Source organism: Caretta caretta, chromosome 8, assembly GCF_965140235.1.
Source record: "Caretta caretta isolate rCarCar2 chromosome 8, rCarCar1.hap1, whole genome shotgun sequence".
NCBI lineage: Eukaryota > Metazoa > Chordata > Testudines > Cheloniidae > Caretta > Caretta caretta.
The window spans coordinates 104,266,502-104,283,720 of NC_134213.1; the positions used below are offsets into that span (position 1 = coordinate 104,266,502).

General features: G+C 57.6%; 1 protein-coding gene across 5 annotated transcripts in view; it reads left to right on the top strand.

Annotated features, from left to right (window-relative positions):
- POMGNT1 (protein O-linked mannose N-acetylglucosaminyltransferase 1 (beta 1,2-)) overlaps positions 1-16,502 on the top strand; it is a 32,508-nt gene extending 16,006 nt beyond the window's left edge. For all 5 annotated transcript variants that reach the window (XM_048861034.2, XM_048861036.2, XM_048861038.2 and 2 more), the window contains exons 10-22: positions 418-488; positions 1,363-1,438; positions 5,494-5,577; positions 6,200-6,241; positions 6,783-6,841; positions 7,896-7,968; positions 8,816-8,944; positions 9,504-9,629; positions 9,893-9,957; positions 11,164-11,208; positions 11,439-11,574; positions 12,154-12,263; positions 12,644-16,502. In XM_048861034.2, the coding sequence (XP_048716991.1) occupies positions 418-488; positions 1,363-1,438; positions 5,494-5,577; positions 6,200-6,241; positions 6,783-6,841; positions 7,896-7,968; positions 8,816-8,944; positions 9,504-9,629; positions 9,893-9,957; positions 11,164-11,208; positions 11,439-11,574; positions 12,154-12,263; positions 12,644-12,737 (1,110 nt within the window). In that variant the 3' untranslated portion in view covers positions 12,738-16,502. The remainder of the gene's footprint in view (positions 1-417; positions 489-1,362; positions 1,439-5,493; positions 5,578-6,199; positions 6,242-6,782; positions 6,842-7,895; positions 7,969-8,815; positions 8,945-9,503; positions 9,630-9,892; positions 9,958-11,163; positions 11,209-11,438; positions 11,575-12,153; positions 12,264-12,643) is intronic.
- The last annotated feature ends 717 nt before the right edge of the window (positions 16,503-17,219 follow it).

A 17,219-nucleotide genomic window follows, 5' to 3' on the forward strand; every position in this document is an offset into this window, starting at 1 on the left:
TTTTTTCCTCCCCCCTGCAGCCCCAGGATTCTTTAGCTGTCCCGCAGCCAAGTAGTGACCGGGCCCAGCCCTGCCCTGCCCGGATCCCAGCCTGCCGTGGTGGGGCAGGAGGACATCTGAAGGTGTCTAAGATGGACTGAATGAGGCCATCATCCTTGCACCAGGGTTCTCCTTGTGGGCAAAGGGTCTCTGCTCTGTTTCAAGGCTGGATGAGAACAGTGCTGTCCCCTCTCTTGAAATAAAGAGGAAGGACAGCTGGGTGGTGAATTGACTCCCATGAGATCCCCTCGCTGTGGGCAGGGCTCGTAAACCTTGCAGACGTCACTGGTTCTTCTCAGGGCTGTCGGGGCCCGGGGCTGGGCGGGTGGCTCCTAGTGGCTTCCCAAAGCCCTTATCACAAACATTTTTCTCTTCCAGCTCAAGGACAATAAAGTCTTTAATGTGCCTGTGGCTGTCATTGCAGGGAACAGACCCAATTACCTGTACAGGTGAGTGCTTGGCGGGACGTTGCATGGGCTGTGGAGGGATGTCCCGGGGAAAGCATTGGATCTCTCTTGCAGGGTCCATAGAAAGCCAAGCTGGGGAAGCCCCATGAGATCACTCCATCTCCAGCTAGTGCAGATGGAGCACTGGGAACGGCTGTGCTTCTGTACCCGGTCCTGGCTCCGAATAACCCCGGGCAATGCAGGCACTCCCGTTCTTCTTGGGGATCCCGCTCTCTGATGTCATTAGCCGGAGGAGTCGCCCGCTAGTCTCCTTTGCTTTCCCAGAAGGCTTCAAGGGTGTCTTCCTAGTGGCCAACTCGTGAGTAGCCCAGCCACAAAATGCTGCGGGAGCAGGTAGTGGTGGGGTTCTGAATGCCCCACGGGTGGGTGGCTTTGTCCTGGGGGCAGGTTAGTGTGTTGTGTAGTCCTCAAGGGATTTTTCTCCATCCCTGCTGGCCAACTCTGAGTGATGATAGGCATTACCCTCCCAGCTTCGCCATGGGAAGGGAGTATGGGGCAATGTCGGGGTTTGCAAGGACCTCACCACCCCCCACCCAAGGGATCTAGGCCTCACTTGAGTGTTGAACCGTCTCCTTCTTCTGGTGCGCAAGTTTCATCATTGGCTCAGCATGTCGCCAGGCGACCGTCTCTCACCCGGTGCCCTCTGCAGGAGGGCTGGACACTCCCAGGAAAGAGAGCAGGGGCCTGACCCTGGGGTCTGAGAGGGCCCGCTTCCCCCTCCATCTGAGAGAGAAGACACTTGTGCAAGGCTCTTGCATGGCACCCCCCCTCCCCGTTACCATGGCATTCAGTCTGTTAAAGAGACTCCAGACTTTCAAGCAAGCACATTTTCACTCTCTCCTCTCCTGGCCCCCAGGATGCTGCGCTCCCTGCTGTCAGCTCAAGGGGTCAACCCCCAGATGATCACGGTCTTTATTGATGGATATTATGAGGTAAGATCTCCCCCTGCGGTGGGGAGGGGGGCTTCTCACACCGTCTCTGAACATGCGGGAGGGGGCAGCTGCTGTTGTTCTTGTCCCCTCTCTGCCTACCCGCCAGGGCAGCTCCTGGGGCGGGCTCCTCACTAGGCTCTGAAATTCCCGCTCGGCTCACTGGGACAGAGCAATTTCGTTGGTCTGTTTCCCATTGGGCGTCTTCGTTTTGACGACGGTTAGGCTGCTGGTGTGTTGAGACGGCTGTGTGTCACACTGGCCATCATCTCTTGTCTCAGGTTTAGATCAGAAGCTCTCTGGGGAATGGGCCACATATTTGTTCTGGGTTTTGTACAGCACCTAGCGCGGCAGGGTCCTAGTCAGTGATTGGGGCTCTTGATGCAAATGAGTTATTTTCTGCATCTTTAAAATGCCCTGAGGCTGTGGGGCTAGACCAGAGGGGGCAAGAGGTGTCGGCACCCGCTGGAGTCCACATTCTGACCGACCCCTGTCTGCAGCCCCCCCTCCCACTCCTGCTGAAATAAACCAACTGAATGGTGCTGTCTGGCGTCAAGTGTCCAGGGGGGAGAGGGGCTGCTCAGGGGTGGACTGATGTGGGGGCGCCCCATGATTGTCGCAGAGCTTCGGGGCATGAAAGAGAACCCAGCGCGCCCTCTAACGTGCAGATCTTTCTCCCAGTTTCCGAGTTGGGAAAAGAGCGAGAAATTCCACTAGGGACTTCACCGTGGCCAGTCTGTTTTACGTGGACAGCGGCCATGAGATCTTGTCCTGGGGTAGAATTTCACAGTTCTCCCACTCTTAGACCAAGACCTGGGTACGACACCCCACCTTGTACGAAAGCAAAACCTTTTTGGATGAATCCTTTATTCACTGACGAACGCAAGTGTCCTTGGACGTGGAACTGTTCGCGACTTTGGGTCGAATTTGACATGAACTCACTGAACAAGTTTCAGCCCCAAACCCTGGCTCACGGTAGATTCGCGAGGACCTTTCCGTGGAGAAGGAGGTGGCAGTGCGGCAGTCCTCCCCCAGTGGGTGGGCACTCGCCTGAGAAGTGGAAGCCTAGACTCAGGTCCTTGCTCCACTGTATAGTTTGATTAGAATTTAAGAGCCCCACCTCAGGGTAGCTGGTGGCTTGGTGGTTTGAACGCTTACCTGGAAAAGGGAAGATCTGGATTCAAATCCCTGTTCCCGAGGGGGAATTTGTATCTGCTCACCTCCCCCATTAATCTAACCCTTTAAAAATGCCTGAAAACTGACTATTTTGTTTGAATCAAATTTTTTGCCAACTCTTTTTGCTTCCCTGAAAACTCTGAAAAAGTTGAGACTCAGGTCGGCCCAAACTGCCTCTTTTTTTTTTTTTTTTGGGGTTTTGACTGGTCAGTGACCCACAGAATCAGTTAGTCACCCAGCCCCACTTATTCCCAGGCCTGCCTGTTCCCTCGTGCTCCTTCCCTCTGAGATCCTGCGACCGGCGGTCACCTGCAGCCTTCTGAAATCAAGTGGGTTTATTTAGCAAATGGAGCGAAGCGTTGGAGACAGTGACTTTAAAACAGCAGTCAGCTGCCACGCTCGTCTAGACCCATCTGACCTTAGGCTTCGCTGCGAGCTCAGTTAGACGGGCTTCCCACCGGTTAGAGGAACCGAACGGACCCAGCGTGTTCTCTTGGCAAGCCCAAGAGTTCTTGGGAGCCAGCCTGGTCTCTGTTTGCCTTCCAGAGAGTGATTCCCTCCCCAGGGAAACCCATTTCTCAAAATCCTCTCCTCCCTGCATAAGCCAGACCCCACTTACCATCTGTCCAGGTCCGTCTACGCTGCCCGCTGATCCTAGACTGACTCAGGTTTGAGCCCAAGCCCCACTTCTGTCCATGCACAGGACCCGGGGCCTAGCAACCTGCTGAGAGCGTGGGTCAGAGCCCCAGTCCCACAGAGACTTTGGTCCAAGCGCTGTCGTTTTGCAGCGTGATCACAGCTCCAGCCGCAGACCCGCGTCAGAAGGTCTGCATAGCGCCGTACGGACACATTAACAGGCCTGGGAGACCCAGGTGTGGCGATTGTAAACCCGGGGTTACAATGCAGTGTGGACACTCCCACAGACCCGGTTTACAGTGCAGAACAGACACACCCTGAATGGCTTTTCTTACAGGGCCAGGGGTGCAATCTTCCATTTCTCTCCAACTGTTTTTTCCCACTTGACCGGCCAGGCCAGGTAAGGAGAAGCCCCCATGATGGCTGCTCCATTGTCTGGAAGTTAGACCTGTTTAGCCTTAATGGCTTTCAGTCACGGGCCTTGTGTTTGGAGTGCTGAAACTCTGCTCCCCCGGACCTCAGGATTCCTACACATAACCCATATTGTAGGGTGCAGCTCCATGTTCCCCACCAAGCACCCCTATGTCCATCAGACCCCTTCCAGTCCAGGCTTGACCAGATGCGCCACAGCCAAAATAAACACCCCCTGCCCCACAAATCTGTCTCAAGATTGGAACCTGGGTTAGACTCTCTGACTTGCAGCTGGATGTGACTTTTGAAGCCGTCACACTGCATAGTCCTAGCATTAGTGGGGGGAGGGGGGGCAGTGGTCAGACCCCCTCCACAGCCGCTTAAAACAACCTGCCTTCGGTTGGCCTTTCCCTGTAAACCTCATCTTCTCCCCCTGTCTGTAAGCTGAGGCCTCGCTGTGGACAGAGCCAGATGACCCGAATGCTTGTGTGGAACTTTTCACCTCTTTCGGTCTCCAAGTGCTTTGCTGGTGACTCCGCTTTGCATTATATCCCCGTGGTTCAGCTGGGCGGGGGGTGCCCGAGGTGCAGAGGTTGCCCAAAGTCACACCATGACTGAGCCTGGAGCAGAACCCAGATCCCTCCCCCGCAATTCCCAGGCTGGCACCTGGCTAGTAGCCTAAGGGGCTTAGGACATGCTGTCTAGTGGGCGTTGATTGCAAGCACCGTTACTGGGTCTGGACTGTACTGCAGGGTAAGGGTGACTATCTTCTTTTTTTTTCCCCCTCCATCAGACCCAGCGTTTCTGTCTCTCCTGTTCATACAGCACCACTCCATTTAGTGTCGGCGTGAGGGAATGAGATGAGCAGAGCTCTTTCTTGGCGAGGAAGAACATGAATTAAACCAGTTGTGGTGGGGGGGAGGGGAGGAATCCTCTTCTTTTAGACATTTGCCACAGTGACTAATGCTCTGTAAGTGAGAGCAGATAATGCTGGATGCATCCCGTTGCCATGGCAACGGGAAGCCAGCTCCCTGGCCTATGAGGGAGCAGCATGAACGTTGGGCCTGTTTTCATGAGTGGAACAGGAGATGCTGAGCACCGTGCTGTCATTTTATTGGGGTGTCCGGGGGAGGATAAACCCTTGGTGCTTGATGCAATCCGAGTTCCCTTCCCCGCTTACAATAGGGATCTGCGGGCGGGGGAGAGGGGGGGCCAGACTCTGGGTGCACAGAGCCTGGGATGACTAAGGGGCTCTCTAATGGGATTACTGGTCAGCTGGAGAGGTGACCTGGTTTCATGCCGGATGGTAAAGGAAGCCTCTCTCTGGTGTACGTGTATAAAACACAGCTGTTGCGTGTACCCATGGAACGTGCTACCCCCCCCCACCTCCCCATTCTTTACAGTATGCACATGAAGAAGGATTAGACACCTACGTGAGTGAGCATGGCTAATGTGCCACTTATCATAGAATATCAGGGTTGGAAGGGACCTCAGGAGGTCATCTAGTCCAACCCCCTGCTCAAAGCAGGACTTCAGTTAAACAAGCTGGGTTAACCATTACAGGGGTTATCTATGCTCATGCTTCAGGGCACAAGCTGATTATCCACTGAGGTCAGGCAGCCCTGCTGTTTCCTTAGGTCACCATGGCGCAGCACTGCACAGTTAAGCCCACTGTGGGGTGTTTCCCACACTTGCCTGAAGCATCAGATGCCATCAGAGACTTTGCCCCATCTCTAGGCTTGCTAACCCTGCGCGCTAGAGAAGGGGCTGAGCGTAGAGGTGTAGACAGATCTGGGGCCTGTGCGGTGAGTGAGTCTCGTGTCTTTCTCTTCCAGGAGCCAATGGACGTGGTGGAGTTGTTTGGCCTGAAAGGGATCCAGCACACTCCGATCAGCATTAAAAATGCCCGAGTGTCCCAGGTGAGGGACCCTTCCTACTTTTCCCTCTGGCCCCACTTGGGGAAATTCTCCCCCCTCTTCCTGGTGCACTATGCCTTCCACACAGATCGGTAGTGGGGCTTGAATCTAGGACCTAGGGCGGGGCGGGGGGGGCAAATTTACTGATCCTTTGAGCCGCATACGACAACCTTCAGAAGTTTGAGAGCCAGGACGCACCTGCCAGGGCTCGGGGCTTCAGCCCTGCTCCTGCTGAAGCACCGAGACCCCCCCCCCGCCCCACTGGGCAGAAGCCCCTACCCTACCACTCTGCTGCAAGACAGGGGTCCCAAGCTCCTGCCAAGTCTGGTAGGTGGAGAATGGGCGGGAGGGGGGAACGTGGGGGCTCCGCGAGCTACACTTCAATGGTAACCGTGGGTTTGTGAGCCACAGTTTGGCCACCCCTGACCTAGAGCAATAAAAGCAGGAGTTTCCACTGCTTGAATGAAAGGGTGGGTCATGGACCTGTCAGCAGTAGTAGACTCTTTCATGGACTGGATCCATGCTTCCCCCAGGGGCGCCCTCCGATAGCGACCGTTAATCGGTGTCTGGAGGGGATAGACGCCTCGGTGGTGGTGTTTGCTAACACCCGTGTCTCTTCCCACAGCACTACAAGGCCAGTCTGACTGCAACCTTCAACCTGCACCCGGTGAGCAAGTCCTTGCTCCTCTTGACCGTCTCCGCTCTCAGCGCCGGGCACTTCCACTCCCCATAATGAGCGCCTGGGGACCCACTCAGGGACGAGCTGGGCACTTGCGCATCAGGAGAGCGATGCCCGCGGTGCCTGCTGACAGGAGCAGAAATTCTCGTCATGGCGCAGCATCCAGGAGCGTGGCGGGGGAGAAGGAGGGAAACCCACTCAGGGCAGCAGCTTGGGTGTCTTCCTGCTGGCGCTGGGAACACCGCAGTTCCCTGGTGTCACTGAACCCACTTCCCTTATGCCCGTCTCACGGGAGCGATGGCTGCGAAATGAAGTCCTCTGAGAAGCAAAATGGCTGCCTGTGAGATAGCATCCATGGCCAAGCACCACCACTTTGGGTTTGAGTCGAGACGGGCCTGGTGCAAATCACGTCCGCGAGGCTTGTTGGGGCCGAGCGCGGAGAGTAGCGTAGACAAGGGGATGCTGTGAGATGTCTCTGGTCTGTCCTTAGTCCCCTTCATCCTGCTGATGTCTCTCGTTTCCCTCCCAGGATGCCAAGTTTGCTGTAGTACTGGAAGAAGACTTGGACATCTCCATCGACTTCTTCAGGTGAGGCTTGTAACATGCTGACATCAGGCCCTCTGCTTGGCCCTGCAGCTCCCTTGTCGTCTCGGAGGCCCAGCCACATCCGTCTGTCTTGCCAGACCAGAAACGAGTGGCTCTTCGCTCTACTGGTGCACCACGGTCTGCAGGATGGTCCCGGGAGACGTGGGAGCATCCTGCTGATGCTGGGATGGGGGTGACCCTATTATCCACAACCAAACTCTGATTACAAAGAGGGCATGTGTCAGAATCTCCATCCGTCCTAGGGTTTTAGCTGCTCGACAGCTTCCTCGATGGTGAGAGGTCAGTGCTGCTAGAACTCCTGGCTCTTCTGTTGACTTACTGGGAGTTCACGCGGGGACATCACTGGAATTTGTCATGCCTCTGTTTTGCCCGTCTGTAAAATGGGCTCGCTACTTGCAGTACCTACCTAACAGCGGGGCCCGGAAGCTTAATTAATATATGAGCATTTGAGGCTGGTTCTGGGAGCTGTCGAGGGCCGGTGCCGGCAGAGGAATTACTACAGGGACTAGAAACAACTTGGGCCAGATCCTCCGCTGATGTAAGCACTTGTAGTTCCATTGCAGTCAGCAAGGCTACACTGATTTTACATCAGCGGAGGATCTGGCCCAGTGTCGTTTTGATCTCCTTTGCTGATCCCTGATCGCTGGGTCAAAGGCTGCTTTAAGTGACTTCCCGCAGGTAGTAAAATGCTTTGAGCATCCTCTGGCCCCAGCTGACCCACATTTTGCCCTGCGCTGAGGCTGGCAACTGTCCCTCTCCTCTGGCCCCTGCCTTAACTTCTCCCCACCATCCTCTCTGGCTGTGAGGGTGGGAGCTGCCTGCCTAGTGGGTCTGAGCAAAGAGCCTCCATGACGGATGGGCGTACTGGGGGTTCCTAGGCGTCTGTTACCTCCTCTGCCCAGCTGGAGGACGGAGGGGCTTATTTAGGATCAAGGTGTTGTGTCTCATAGCAGTGGGTGGGAGAGAATCCTTTTCCAGGGTGAGCTGGGCACCCGGGGGTGCGGCCAGTCCTGTCTGTAATCTGTCTCGTTTCTAGCTTCCTGAGCCAGTCGATCTATTTACTGGAGGAGGACGACAGCCTGTACTGCATCTCGGCTTGGAACGATCAGGTAGGCTCATGGATACTCGCTTCTCCCGCCTCTGTAACCCCACAGCAAGACCCGCTCCGATGCAGTCCAGCGTCCCTGTGCTCCGTCTCCTCCAGGCGCTGGTTCCTGCCGCCCGTCTGGCGGGGATTGTTGCCTCCGGCTCCGTTCGCAGCACGCTCTTCCCTCTGCAAAGGCAGCTGGGGGGGGCCCCAGAAATGCTTCACGCGGTACAGAGACGTACCATGTGAGCTGAGGAGATCCCAGATGGCCCCCGCTGCAGCTGCTGGCCCCAGCGCCGAGTCTGCGCCATGCTCCACCCCCGCTGGGTGGGAGAGCGAGACCGTCCTGTGCCCACCCTAGGCGTTACGACCTGGCCCCTGGGGGTTTGGTTCATCCGTCCCGCCACAGATGGAGACGGAAGAGCAGACGGGCCAAACCTGAGTGGGGCTGCGACACCCCCCTCCCTCCCCGCCCCCTTCACCCAGGCACCAGGCCACAACGCCACTTGGTTTGGGGGCCAATGTGCACTGGCTGCATGCACCGCTAGAGAAGACCCTCTCAGCTCGCCCAGTCGGCCCCCTGATATTGAGGGGCCCGGAATTGACCCTGCAGAGCTCAGGGCGGGGGTGGGAGATGTATGTGAAGGTGGGAGGGGAAGTGAAGGGCTTCAGGGCGGGTGGGGCAGGCAGGTGCTAATCCCTTCCAGAGGCTGGTGAGGAAACCCCTACCCAAAGGAAGGGGCGAAGCACTGGCCTTCCTGTGCTGGGAATAACGCCTCCTCCTGGCGTACCTGCTCTCCCGGGGTCCCCGTGGCCCCCTGTCGGCATCCCGGCGAGGGCGCGCTGAACGCTGCCCTCTGGCTCCGCAGGGCTACGAACACACAGCCGAGGACCCCTCGCTCCTGTACCGCGTCGAGACCATGCCCGGCCTGGGCTGGGTGCTGAGCAAAAGCCTCTACAAGGACGAACTAGAGCCGAAATGGCCAACCCCAGAGAAGGTCAGTGCCCTCCGCTCTGCCTGGTAGGAGCCCTGGCATCCCTATTGCTGCGGGTATGGGGGGAGCAGGGGCTGTGAATCTTGGTGGGCAGCTAGCAGAGGAGCTGCCATGAAGCATCCGGGCTGTGGGCGCCCGCAAGCGACGCATGTTGCTCTTAGGTTTTTAGATACAGGGACGGCGTCCACGTTCCGAGCCCCCAGCTCCGAGGGGTTACCGACCCCGCTGTCTGCAGAGCCTGGGTAAAGCCAGTGCTCTGTCTAAAAACACGTCCATCTCTGCCAGAAATCTGTCTGAGAAGCCCTACAATAACCAACACCAGGGGGTGCCGTGTGGGCTCTGGCCATAACCAATGGCTGCCTGCGTACAGCATCCAGTGTCCACGAGCAACCTGCAATAACATGCCCGGAGGCATGGAGGTCCGGGGAGGGAGTCTTTGGCACAGAAGTATTTTTATCTCCAGGGGCTAAGGGGCTTTTTTAAGGAACAGCGTGATCAGCGACAAGCACCCAGTGCAGCAGCCAGATTCCCACTCTAAAGCAGCATCCTCTCCCCTCTCCAGCTGTGGGACTGGGACATGTGGATGCGGATGCCGGAGCAGCGGAAAGGCCGGGAATGCATCATCCCTGACGTCTCGCGCTCCTACCACTTCGGCATCGTGGGGCTCAACATGAACGGCTACTTCCACGTGAGTGATGCCGAGTGCCGTCTCCCGCGGGGGTGGGGAGGGGGCGGGCAGGTAGACAGGCTCCCCTCCCTGCTCCGAGGTGCAGAGGCTGCCCGTTGGGCATTGCCTTGGGCTGTTATCTGACCTCTGCGCTGGGCTCGCGAGGCGCATCAGTCGGGGAAGGGGCGTGAGCCAGAGCGTTGTCTTGGCTCCGAAGGATGGAGCCGGGTGAGCTGGATGAGCGGTGATCCTCTGACAAGTCCCTTTTTGCGCTTGGTTCCCAGGAAGCCTATTTCAAGAAGCACAAATTCAACACCGTCCCGAATGTGCAGCTCAAAAACGTGGAGAGGTGAGTGCCAGCCCACTGCGAAGGAACGACTGGAGGTCACCCAGAGCCTGCTGCACCATAAAGGGCTTTGTCTCTTGTACCTCTTAATTCTATCCCACCCCACTGCAGCTTCCCTATTCCAGCTCCGAGCTCCCCCTTCTCCACTGCGCGTAGCTCTGCCAGGGCCCCTGTCACGGAGTCCCTGGGCGATGCTCTGGAACTGCTCCCCATGAAGCCAGTCAGGACTCTGGGGCAGTCGCCTTTCTGTGAGCAGCCTGTCTTCAGGACACACAGCTCACACAGCTTCCACCTTCCTGGGTCTGACCTCGGAGCATTCAGCATCCTCTGCCCCTCCGTGCGCTTCCCCCCAGCGAGTCCGCTCAGGCGGGGCTCCTGGGGAAGCCAGAGGGTCCTGCCCCCCAACTTCGCAGTCAGACGGGACTCTCAGCCAGCCAGTAAAACAGAAGGTTTATTAGACGACAGGAACATGGTCTAAAACAGAGCTTGCAGGTGCAGAGAACGGGACCCCTCAGCTGGGTCCATTTTGGGGGGCAGTGAGCCAGACAACCACGTCTGCACTTCACTCCATGTCCCAGCCAGCCCCAAACAGAAAACCCCCTCCAGCCCCTCCTCCTCTGGGCTTTGTTCCTTTCCCGGGCCAGGAGGTCACCTGATTCCTTTGTTCTCCAACCCTTTAGATCTCACCTTGCAGGGGGGGAAGGCCCAGGCCATCAGTTGCCAGGAAACAGGGTGTCGGCCATTCTCTGTGTCCAGACTCCTGCACACACCTGCCCTCTAGGGCTCTGCAATGATCATACACCCTTACCCCACCCCCTAGATACTTAAGAACTGCCTAGGGGAAACTGAGGCACCCCCACACTATTCAGAGGAAACATTAAGAACAGTCCCACTTCGTCACAGCCCCTCCATTCTGAACGGACGTGTTCCAGTAGCTTTCCATCCTGCCGAGCAGAGAGTGACACAAGGTGCATTGGATCAGATGCCCACTGGCATATGTCACTTAAGCCAAAGCACCAGGGGGCTGAACGCTTGGTGCAGGAACCATGTCACCGGCACCCGCTGTTCTCCTCCCCTGTTGTGACGCTGGGGACGTTGGACCTGGCTGGGAGATGAAGTGTGTGGCTGTCCATCCGTGGCATGTGGCCCATCTCACAGAACCTCCCTCCTCCATTCGCTGGCCCTTTACGCTCTGTCTTTCCCATGCAGCTTAAAGAAGGACGCCTACGAGATTGAAATTCACCGGCTCCTGGGGTAAGTGTGTTCTGCGTCCCATGCCCTGAAAGATCAGGGCTGTAACAGGGCCTGCCAGTGCTTTGGGATTCACAGGGGTATATCTAATGCCTCCTGTTGGAGGGACAGATGGGTCCTAATGTGGTCCTAGCCTTTCTTCCGGCATCGGCTGGGACCCTATGTGTATCGCATGCCAGGGGGTGGGTGGGCGCCCTTGGATGCCCACTCACCAGCCCTGCGCCCCATTTCAGCGAGGCTGCGGCTCTGGATCACAGCAAGAACCCGTGCGAGGACTCCTTCCTGCCCGACACCGAGGGCAAGACCTACGTGATGTACATCAGGATGGAGCAGGAAGCCGACTTCACCACCTGGACTCAACTCGCCAAGGTGATTCCCTGCCTGGTCCCCGTGTGCCTGCAGCCCCCTCCCCACCATTCTTAGCTGTGGCTTCCATGGCGGCGGAGATTCAAGCTACGAGGCCCAACTTTTGTCTGGCGCTCAGCTGGCCCCTAGCACCAACTCCCATTGGCCGATTCACTTGCCCCCGAGCCTTAAACGGGGGCTCCAGCCTGCACAGTGACTCCGGGGTTGACTGTGCACCAAAGGTACCAGAGCACGTGTGGTCAGGTCCCTGGGAGAAGGAGGCAGGTTTCTGCTCCCCGGCCCTGCAGTCTCCCCTCGACCTGTGAATCGGGCTGGCTCGCGCATCAGGAGCCAAGAGCCTGCCCTGCCGTGGGGTTACTGGCTGGCTGCTGAGGGGAAGGGGAGGGAGCATTGGGCTCTCCCCAAGCAGCCGTGGGAGAAGGAGTGGGATTTGCAGCGCTTTGAGCCCAGGGCGTGGTCAGTGTTTCCATCGCTCCGCCGAGCAAATCTGCAGCCCGGACCGGCCCAGAGCCGCAGGTGGAGCGTGGCAGGGTGGGCCGTGGTACATGTCCTCAGCTCTCTGTCCACTGCTCCCCCTCCTAGTGCCTTCACGTCTGGGACCTGGACGTCCGCGGGAACCACAAAGGCTTGTGGCGTCTCTTCCGCAAGAAGAACCACATCCTGGTGGTGGGCGTGCCCGCCTCCCCTTACTCGTGAGTATGGCCACGCCCCCCGGGGAGGGGCCCGGAGGAGGGGGTGCAAGATCCCTGCAGCGCCCCATGAAATCGCAGGGCTAGCGGGCTCCCCTCCTGCACCCAGCACGAGTCAGGGCTCGTGCCTGCGGCTGGGTCCTCTTACAAAGGAAACCCTGGTGGGCCCCTGCCTGGGGAGAGGGGAAAACCCCCTCCAACCTCTTAGAGCCGAAGGCTCCATATTAACCCAGTAAATACCACTCTTGAGCAGAATCCCAGCTGCTCCCTGTGGTTACAGGGATCTGCCCCTTTCGCCCGGGCCTGTACAGCACCCAGCGCGGGAGTTGCAGCCCCTCAAGTGCTCCCGTGTCTGACCAGCTGCTCCTGGCTGGTCCCTGCAGGTCGAAGAAGCCCGCTGCGGTGACCCCGATCTTCATGGAGCCCCCCGCCAAGGAGGAGGTGGCCGGGCAGGTGGCAGCAGCAGAGCAGACGTGAGCCGGAGAGATCTCCACGGCACCACCGCACGCAGAGAGGAGAGGGGTCAGCGCTTGGTAGAGGCTGGGTACTCCCAGTGGGGATGGGGTAGGGACTTCAGCTGTGCCCCATGTGCTCCCCGGACGGAAACCGGGGCACAGGACCCCGCCCCTGCCTGGGGACTGGCTGCTGTCGCTGTGGGACCTCGCAGCGTTGCCCTGTAGGATGTGACGCCCGCCCGTGCACACGGGCTCTCTTTTTAACACTGACTCTTTACTAACTTTGCCCCCCTCCTTAGGAGGAGGCATTTTAAATGCACCGGCTCCTTTAAGGCTCTCTCTGCCCCATGGTGGGGTGGGAGGGGATTTTGTAGCCCAGGAAGTGCCCATGCCCTCAGGCCAGACTTTATTTATTAACTCTTGTGTGGCTGGCTCGCCCTGTGCCTGGCTTTTCCATCGGGGCCTGTGCCCCTCTGACGGCTCTGCCCTGGGCCGGTGGTACCCTGGGCGTCTGAGCCAAGGTGGGTGAAATGCCCTGTCCTCTGCCTGGTTTGTGGGGCAGAGAAGGGACCTGGTACAGCCCAGCTCGAGAGAGGTTTGGGGATGTCACTGGTGGAAGGGCCAGAGCCTTGGGCCCAGCTCACGGCATCCGGAGGAACAAGGATCAGGGGAAATGTGGCCTGTCTCTTTAAATGGAATTCTTCCCTCCCTCCCCCACTGCACGGATCAGTGGATGGCGCCATGCGGGAGACCCGGGTTCAAGGCGCCCCCGCCCGGCCACCGATGTCGTGACTCTTCCCAGCGCAAGCTCATGCGTGGCAGCCAGCGAGCGGCCCGGATTAGCCTCCCAGAGGCCGTGGTGCCAGCTGGAGAGGGGGTGAAGGAGCCTTGCAGAGCGGACGCTGCCCTGGTGTGTGAAGAGCAGCCTCTGCCTGCACGTGGGCCCATCGCTTGCTGCCCAAAGCTTAAAGGGAAGACGGCAGCAAGGGGGTTGGGAGCCCAGCAACTCCATCACAGGCAGCTGCTGCGGCAGGCCCTGTGTGCTGGAGGGGGCCATGTCCTGCTGTGATCACTACTGGTTCCCGGTGGTACTCGCCCACCCTGCCGGGCACTCTCAGCCCCCCTTGCGCTGAGCAAGATTGGGCTGGCTCTGAGGAGCGGCCATGGGATGCTGCTCTCGGGCTGGGGGTGGCTGTCCCCTCTGACCCTGAGTCCTGCCAGCCTGACTGAAGCTACGGAAAGGGAAGACATTCAGGGACGAGGCGGGTTTGGGTTTCCACTCCCCTCTGCGTGTGCCTTAGTGGAGGTTGCACAGGGCGGTGTGGGATGAGTGAACCCGGCCTGTAGATTTCCCCCCTAGCTGTAGCCAGCGGGAGCTGGGAGTGGCCCAGCAAGTGATGCCACCGCGTTCCAGTTTGATCTGAGTCCAATAAGTCTCCGTCCTGTGGTCGATGCCTATATAGAGATGATTCTCTTTTTTCCCACCCACCACCACCTTCCTGCCAATCAGATTTGCAGGAGCAGCTCTTCGAGCTGCCTCCTCCTTGAGGCGGAGGAGCAGGGGAAGGCCCCCACCCCGGGAGCTCTCCTTTGAATTGGTTCGAGCTCTGGCTCCGAGTGTGGGAGAGACGGCGCCTGGATCAGGCACTCCCCTGCGCCTCTGCTCCATGGAATCAGACTCTCAGCACTTCAGTTCCCCGGGCTGGCTTCCAGCCCCAAAGCTAACCAGACAGTGCATTTACTGGCAGCAGACCTGGAGGCAGATGGCAGTGAGCAGAGCACCAATGCACTATAATTCGGGACGAGGAGAGCTGGGGGCTCAGGAACGAGACCTGTAGGATTATTGGTTTGGTTGCAGCCCAGGCATGCAGGGATAAGGGCCAAGACCAAATGCCTATCTTCCATTGGCTTCAATGGGAGTTAGGCATCTAAATAATCTTGAGGTCTGGACCCCAGTCCTTGCCAGCTGCTGGCTGTTTTGGCCCATGCTATGCAAGCTGGCTGGCTGGCAGATCTGGCGTCCGCATCACTCACAACTGGCCATCTTGGCTGCAAGGTCAAGGGTCAAATGGGGCAAACCCGTGGGGCATTTGGACTGCCGCTGCCCATGGTGTTTGTAGAAGATTCTGCTCTCTTCGCTGGCCTGATGTTCGTCGCGCATCCCCCTCTCTGCTGCCATGGTTTCCAGGTACGTTGGGACGGTCCCTGGCTGAGTGGCTGGGGCCATCCACATTTTGTGGCAACGGGGAAGGGGGAGGAGCGTCAAAGGGGCCTGATGATTTTAAAGGCGCGTGTGATGAAAACCAAGTGATCATTAGAAGCAACTTGGCTGTACTGTGGATCGAAACCCACCTCAGATGAGCCTCCGATCCCCAGGGAGTCTCCTGCATATAACGCTACATTAACTTATTTATTTATTCGACCGTAGGGATGAGGTTTTGAACCAGGAAGGCACCTGGGGTCCTCTTTTGGGATTGCTGTCAGAGTGGGGTTTCCCACTTAGCAGATGTTGGGGTGTTCCATTGTTCCATTCCGTTCTCCCTTGGCCAGTTGACTTTGGCAGGGTTATGATGGCCTCTGGTGCTTTTTTTTTCTCTTCTCGCCCCCAAAATGTACAGCAGTACCTCACTGGGTTAAACTGGGAAGCCCAAGCACAGGTGATGGGGGATTTTTGCAAACGCTTAAGGAAACGCGCACACAAAATCGACTCAGCGTATGTACCGTGAGTGCTAACTGTGCTCTGCCACAGCGAATGCTCTGTAGCGTACTTTGCCGAGACCCAGAAAGTCCCCCTAGTGCTGTGTCCGCCGCTGCGTCTCCAAGAAGTGGAGAGAGACCTGTGTCTGGGGGGCAGGTTGCTGGGGATGAAGTGTGGGCTGCTGCAGATCTCCTGTACTGGTGGTGTGCAGTGACCGTTCTGAACCCCGGAGTGATGCTCGAAGGCTGGAGGTATCCTACTCCTTTTCTCTCGAAGAACCCCATTTCCCTCCCCCCCCGCCCCGGCTGCCTTTTGCAGACAAACTTTGAAATAAAGCCCCTCCCTTGTTTTACAATCGCTTGTGGGTTTTGGCCCTGAACTGCTGCTAATTCCACTCTTGTTCTGTAATCGGTTTAAACTTGTGGAGCAGAGAAGCTGGAAGAAGGCAACCCAAGCTGGTTCTTTGCACACTGAAATAGTGTGATTTGATTGCTGGTGTCTCCTGGCTTTTTTTCTTACTACCTGGCCTCCTCCTGCAAAGGCCACAGCTGCGGGAATCCTCCTCTAATCAATCTTTCTCAAGCCGGCTCCCCCTCTGCTCTAACCAATGGCATTGCAATGCACAGAAAAAAATGGAAGGGCCCGATTGACTTCACTTGATAGTGTCTGGGTCCTGCCCCATAGAAGCCAATGTCCTGTTGTCTTCAGTTGTAATGGAATTTGACTCTGGAAAGGGGTCACACTGTGTCTGGCTCTGCAGCGCCTCGATGGGTCAAACTTTTCTTACCCTCCTTCCTTGAAAACTACCAGCTTCGTGCTGTCAGCCTCTTTTGTTGTGTGCCTCTCTCTCTCCCCTGACTGCCCCAGTCCATCCGGCTTGGTCCGCGGGGCTGGCCAGCCCTGGCTTGCCCAGCTGCAGGGTCCTGTGTGTAATGGGGTGGCAGGACAGGGGCTGTGTGAGGGACGGGCTGGCTTGCCCAGCTGCAGGGTCCTGTGTGCGATGGGGCGGCGGGATGGGGGCTGTGTGAGGGATTGGTGCTTTCTGAATCCAGTTTCTTTTTGTCAAAATAAACATTGCAGTCCTGTTTACCCTTGTGTCTTTCGCCTCCATCTCCGTGTGGGTGCTTGTTGGGTTCTCTGTATGACACCGGTCCCAACCTATCACTGATCTGGAGGCCACCGGGAGAGAAAAGTGGATGGGGGTAGCTGCGGGCGCGTGCCCTTGGTGGTCAGGGCCTTCCTAGGCTCTGAGCCCCTTCCTAGGCAGCGGGAGGGAAGAAAAGTGGATCCAGACTGGCAAAGAAGATAGCTCTTTTGGATGAACGGATGGATCAAGCCCTCCAGGGTTGGTCCGGGGGGGAAGAGTGAATAGACGTTCCAGCCTAACTTATGGTTTTTGTTGTTTGGGGGCGGGGGGTGTTTTGTTTTCTAAGATGCTACCCTTATTGTTACTGGTCCAGGATGTGGGTGCATTGAAAGAGGACGATGGGACACTCTGGTGGGCCTGGGGAAAGGGCTGAGAGGATTCCTTATAAGAGAAGAGCCTCACTCCCCTTTTAGGTAGTCTCTTCTGTAATCACCCCCCCACACACTTGCAAGGGGGGGGTGTCCTTATACCCTTCCTTTAACTTCTCCTCCTAGCATCTCTGTGAAGTAGGGCAGCGTTGTCTCCATTTTATGGCTGCGGAGCGGAGACGCAGCGAGAGCCAGTGACTTGCCTGAGGTTCACATGCAGCAGGGCTCAGACGTGGATCGTCCAAGTCCTAGTTGAGGCACTGAACCCAAAGGCCATCTTTCCTCCTTCAG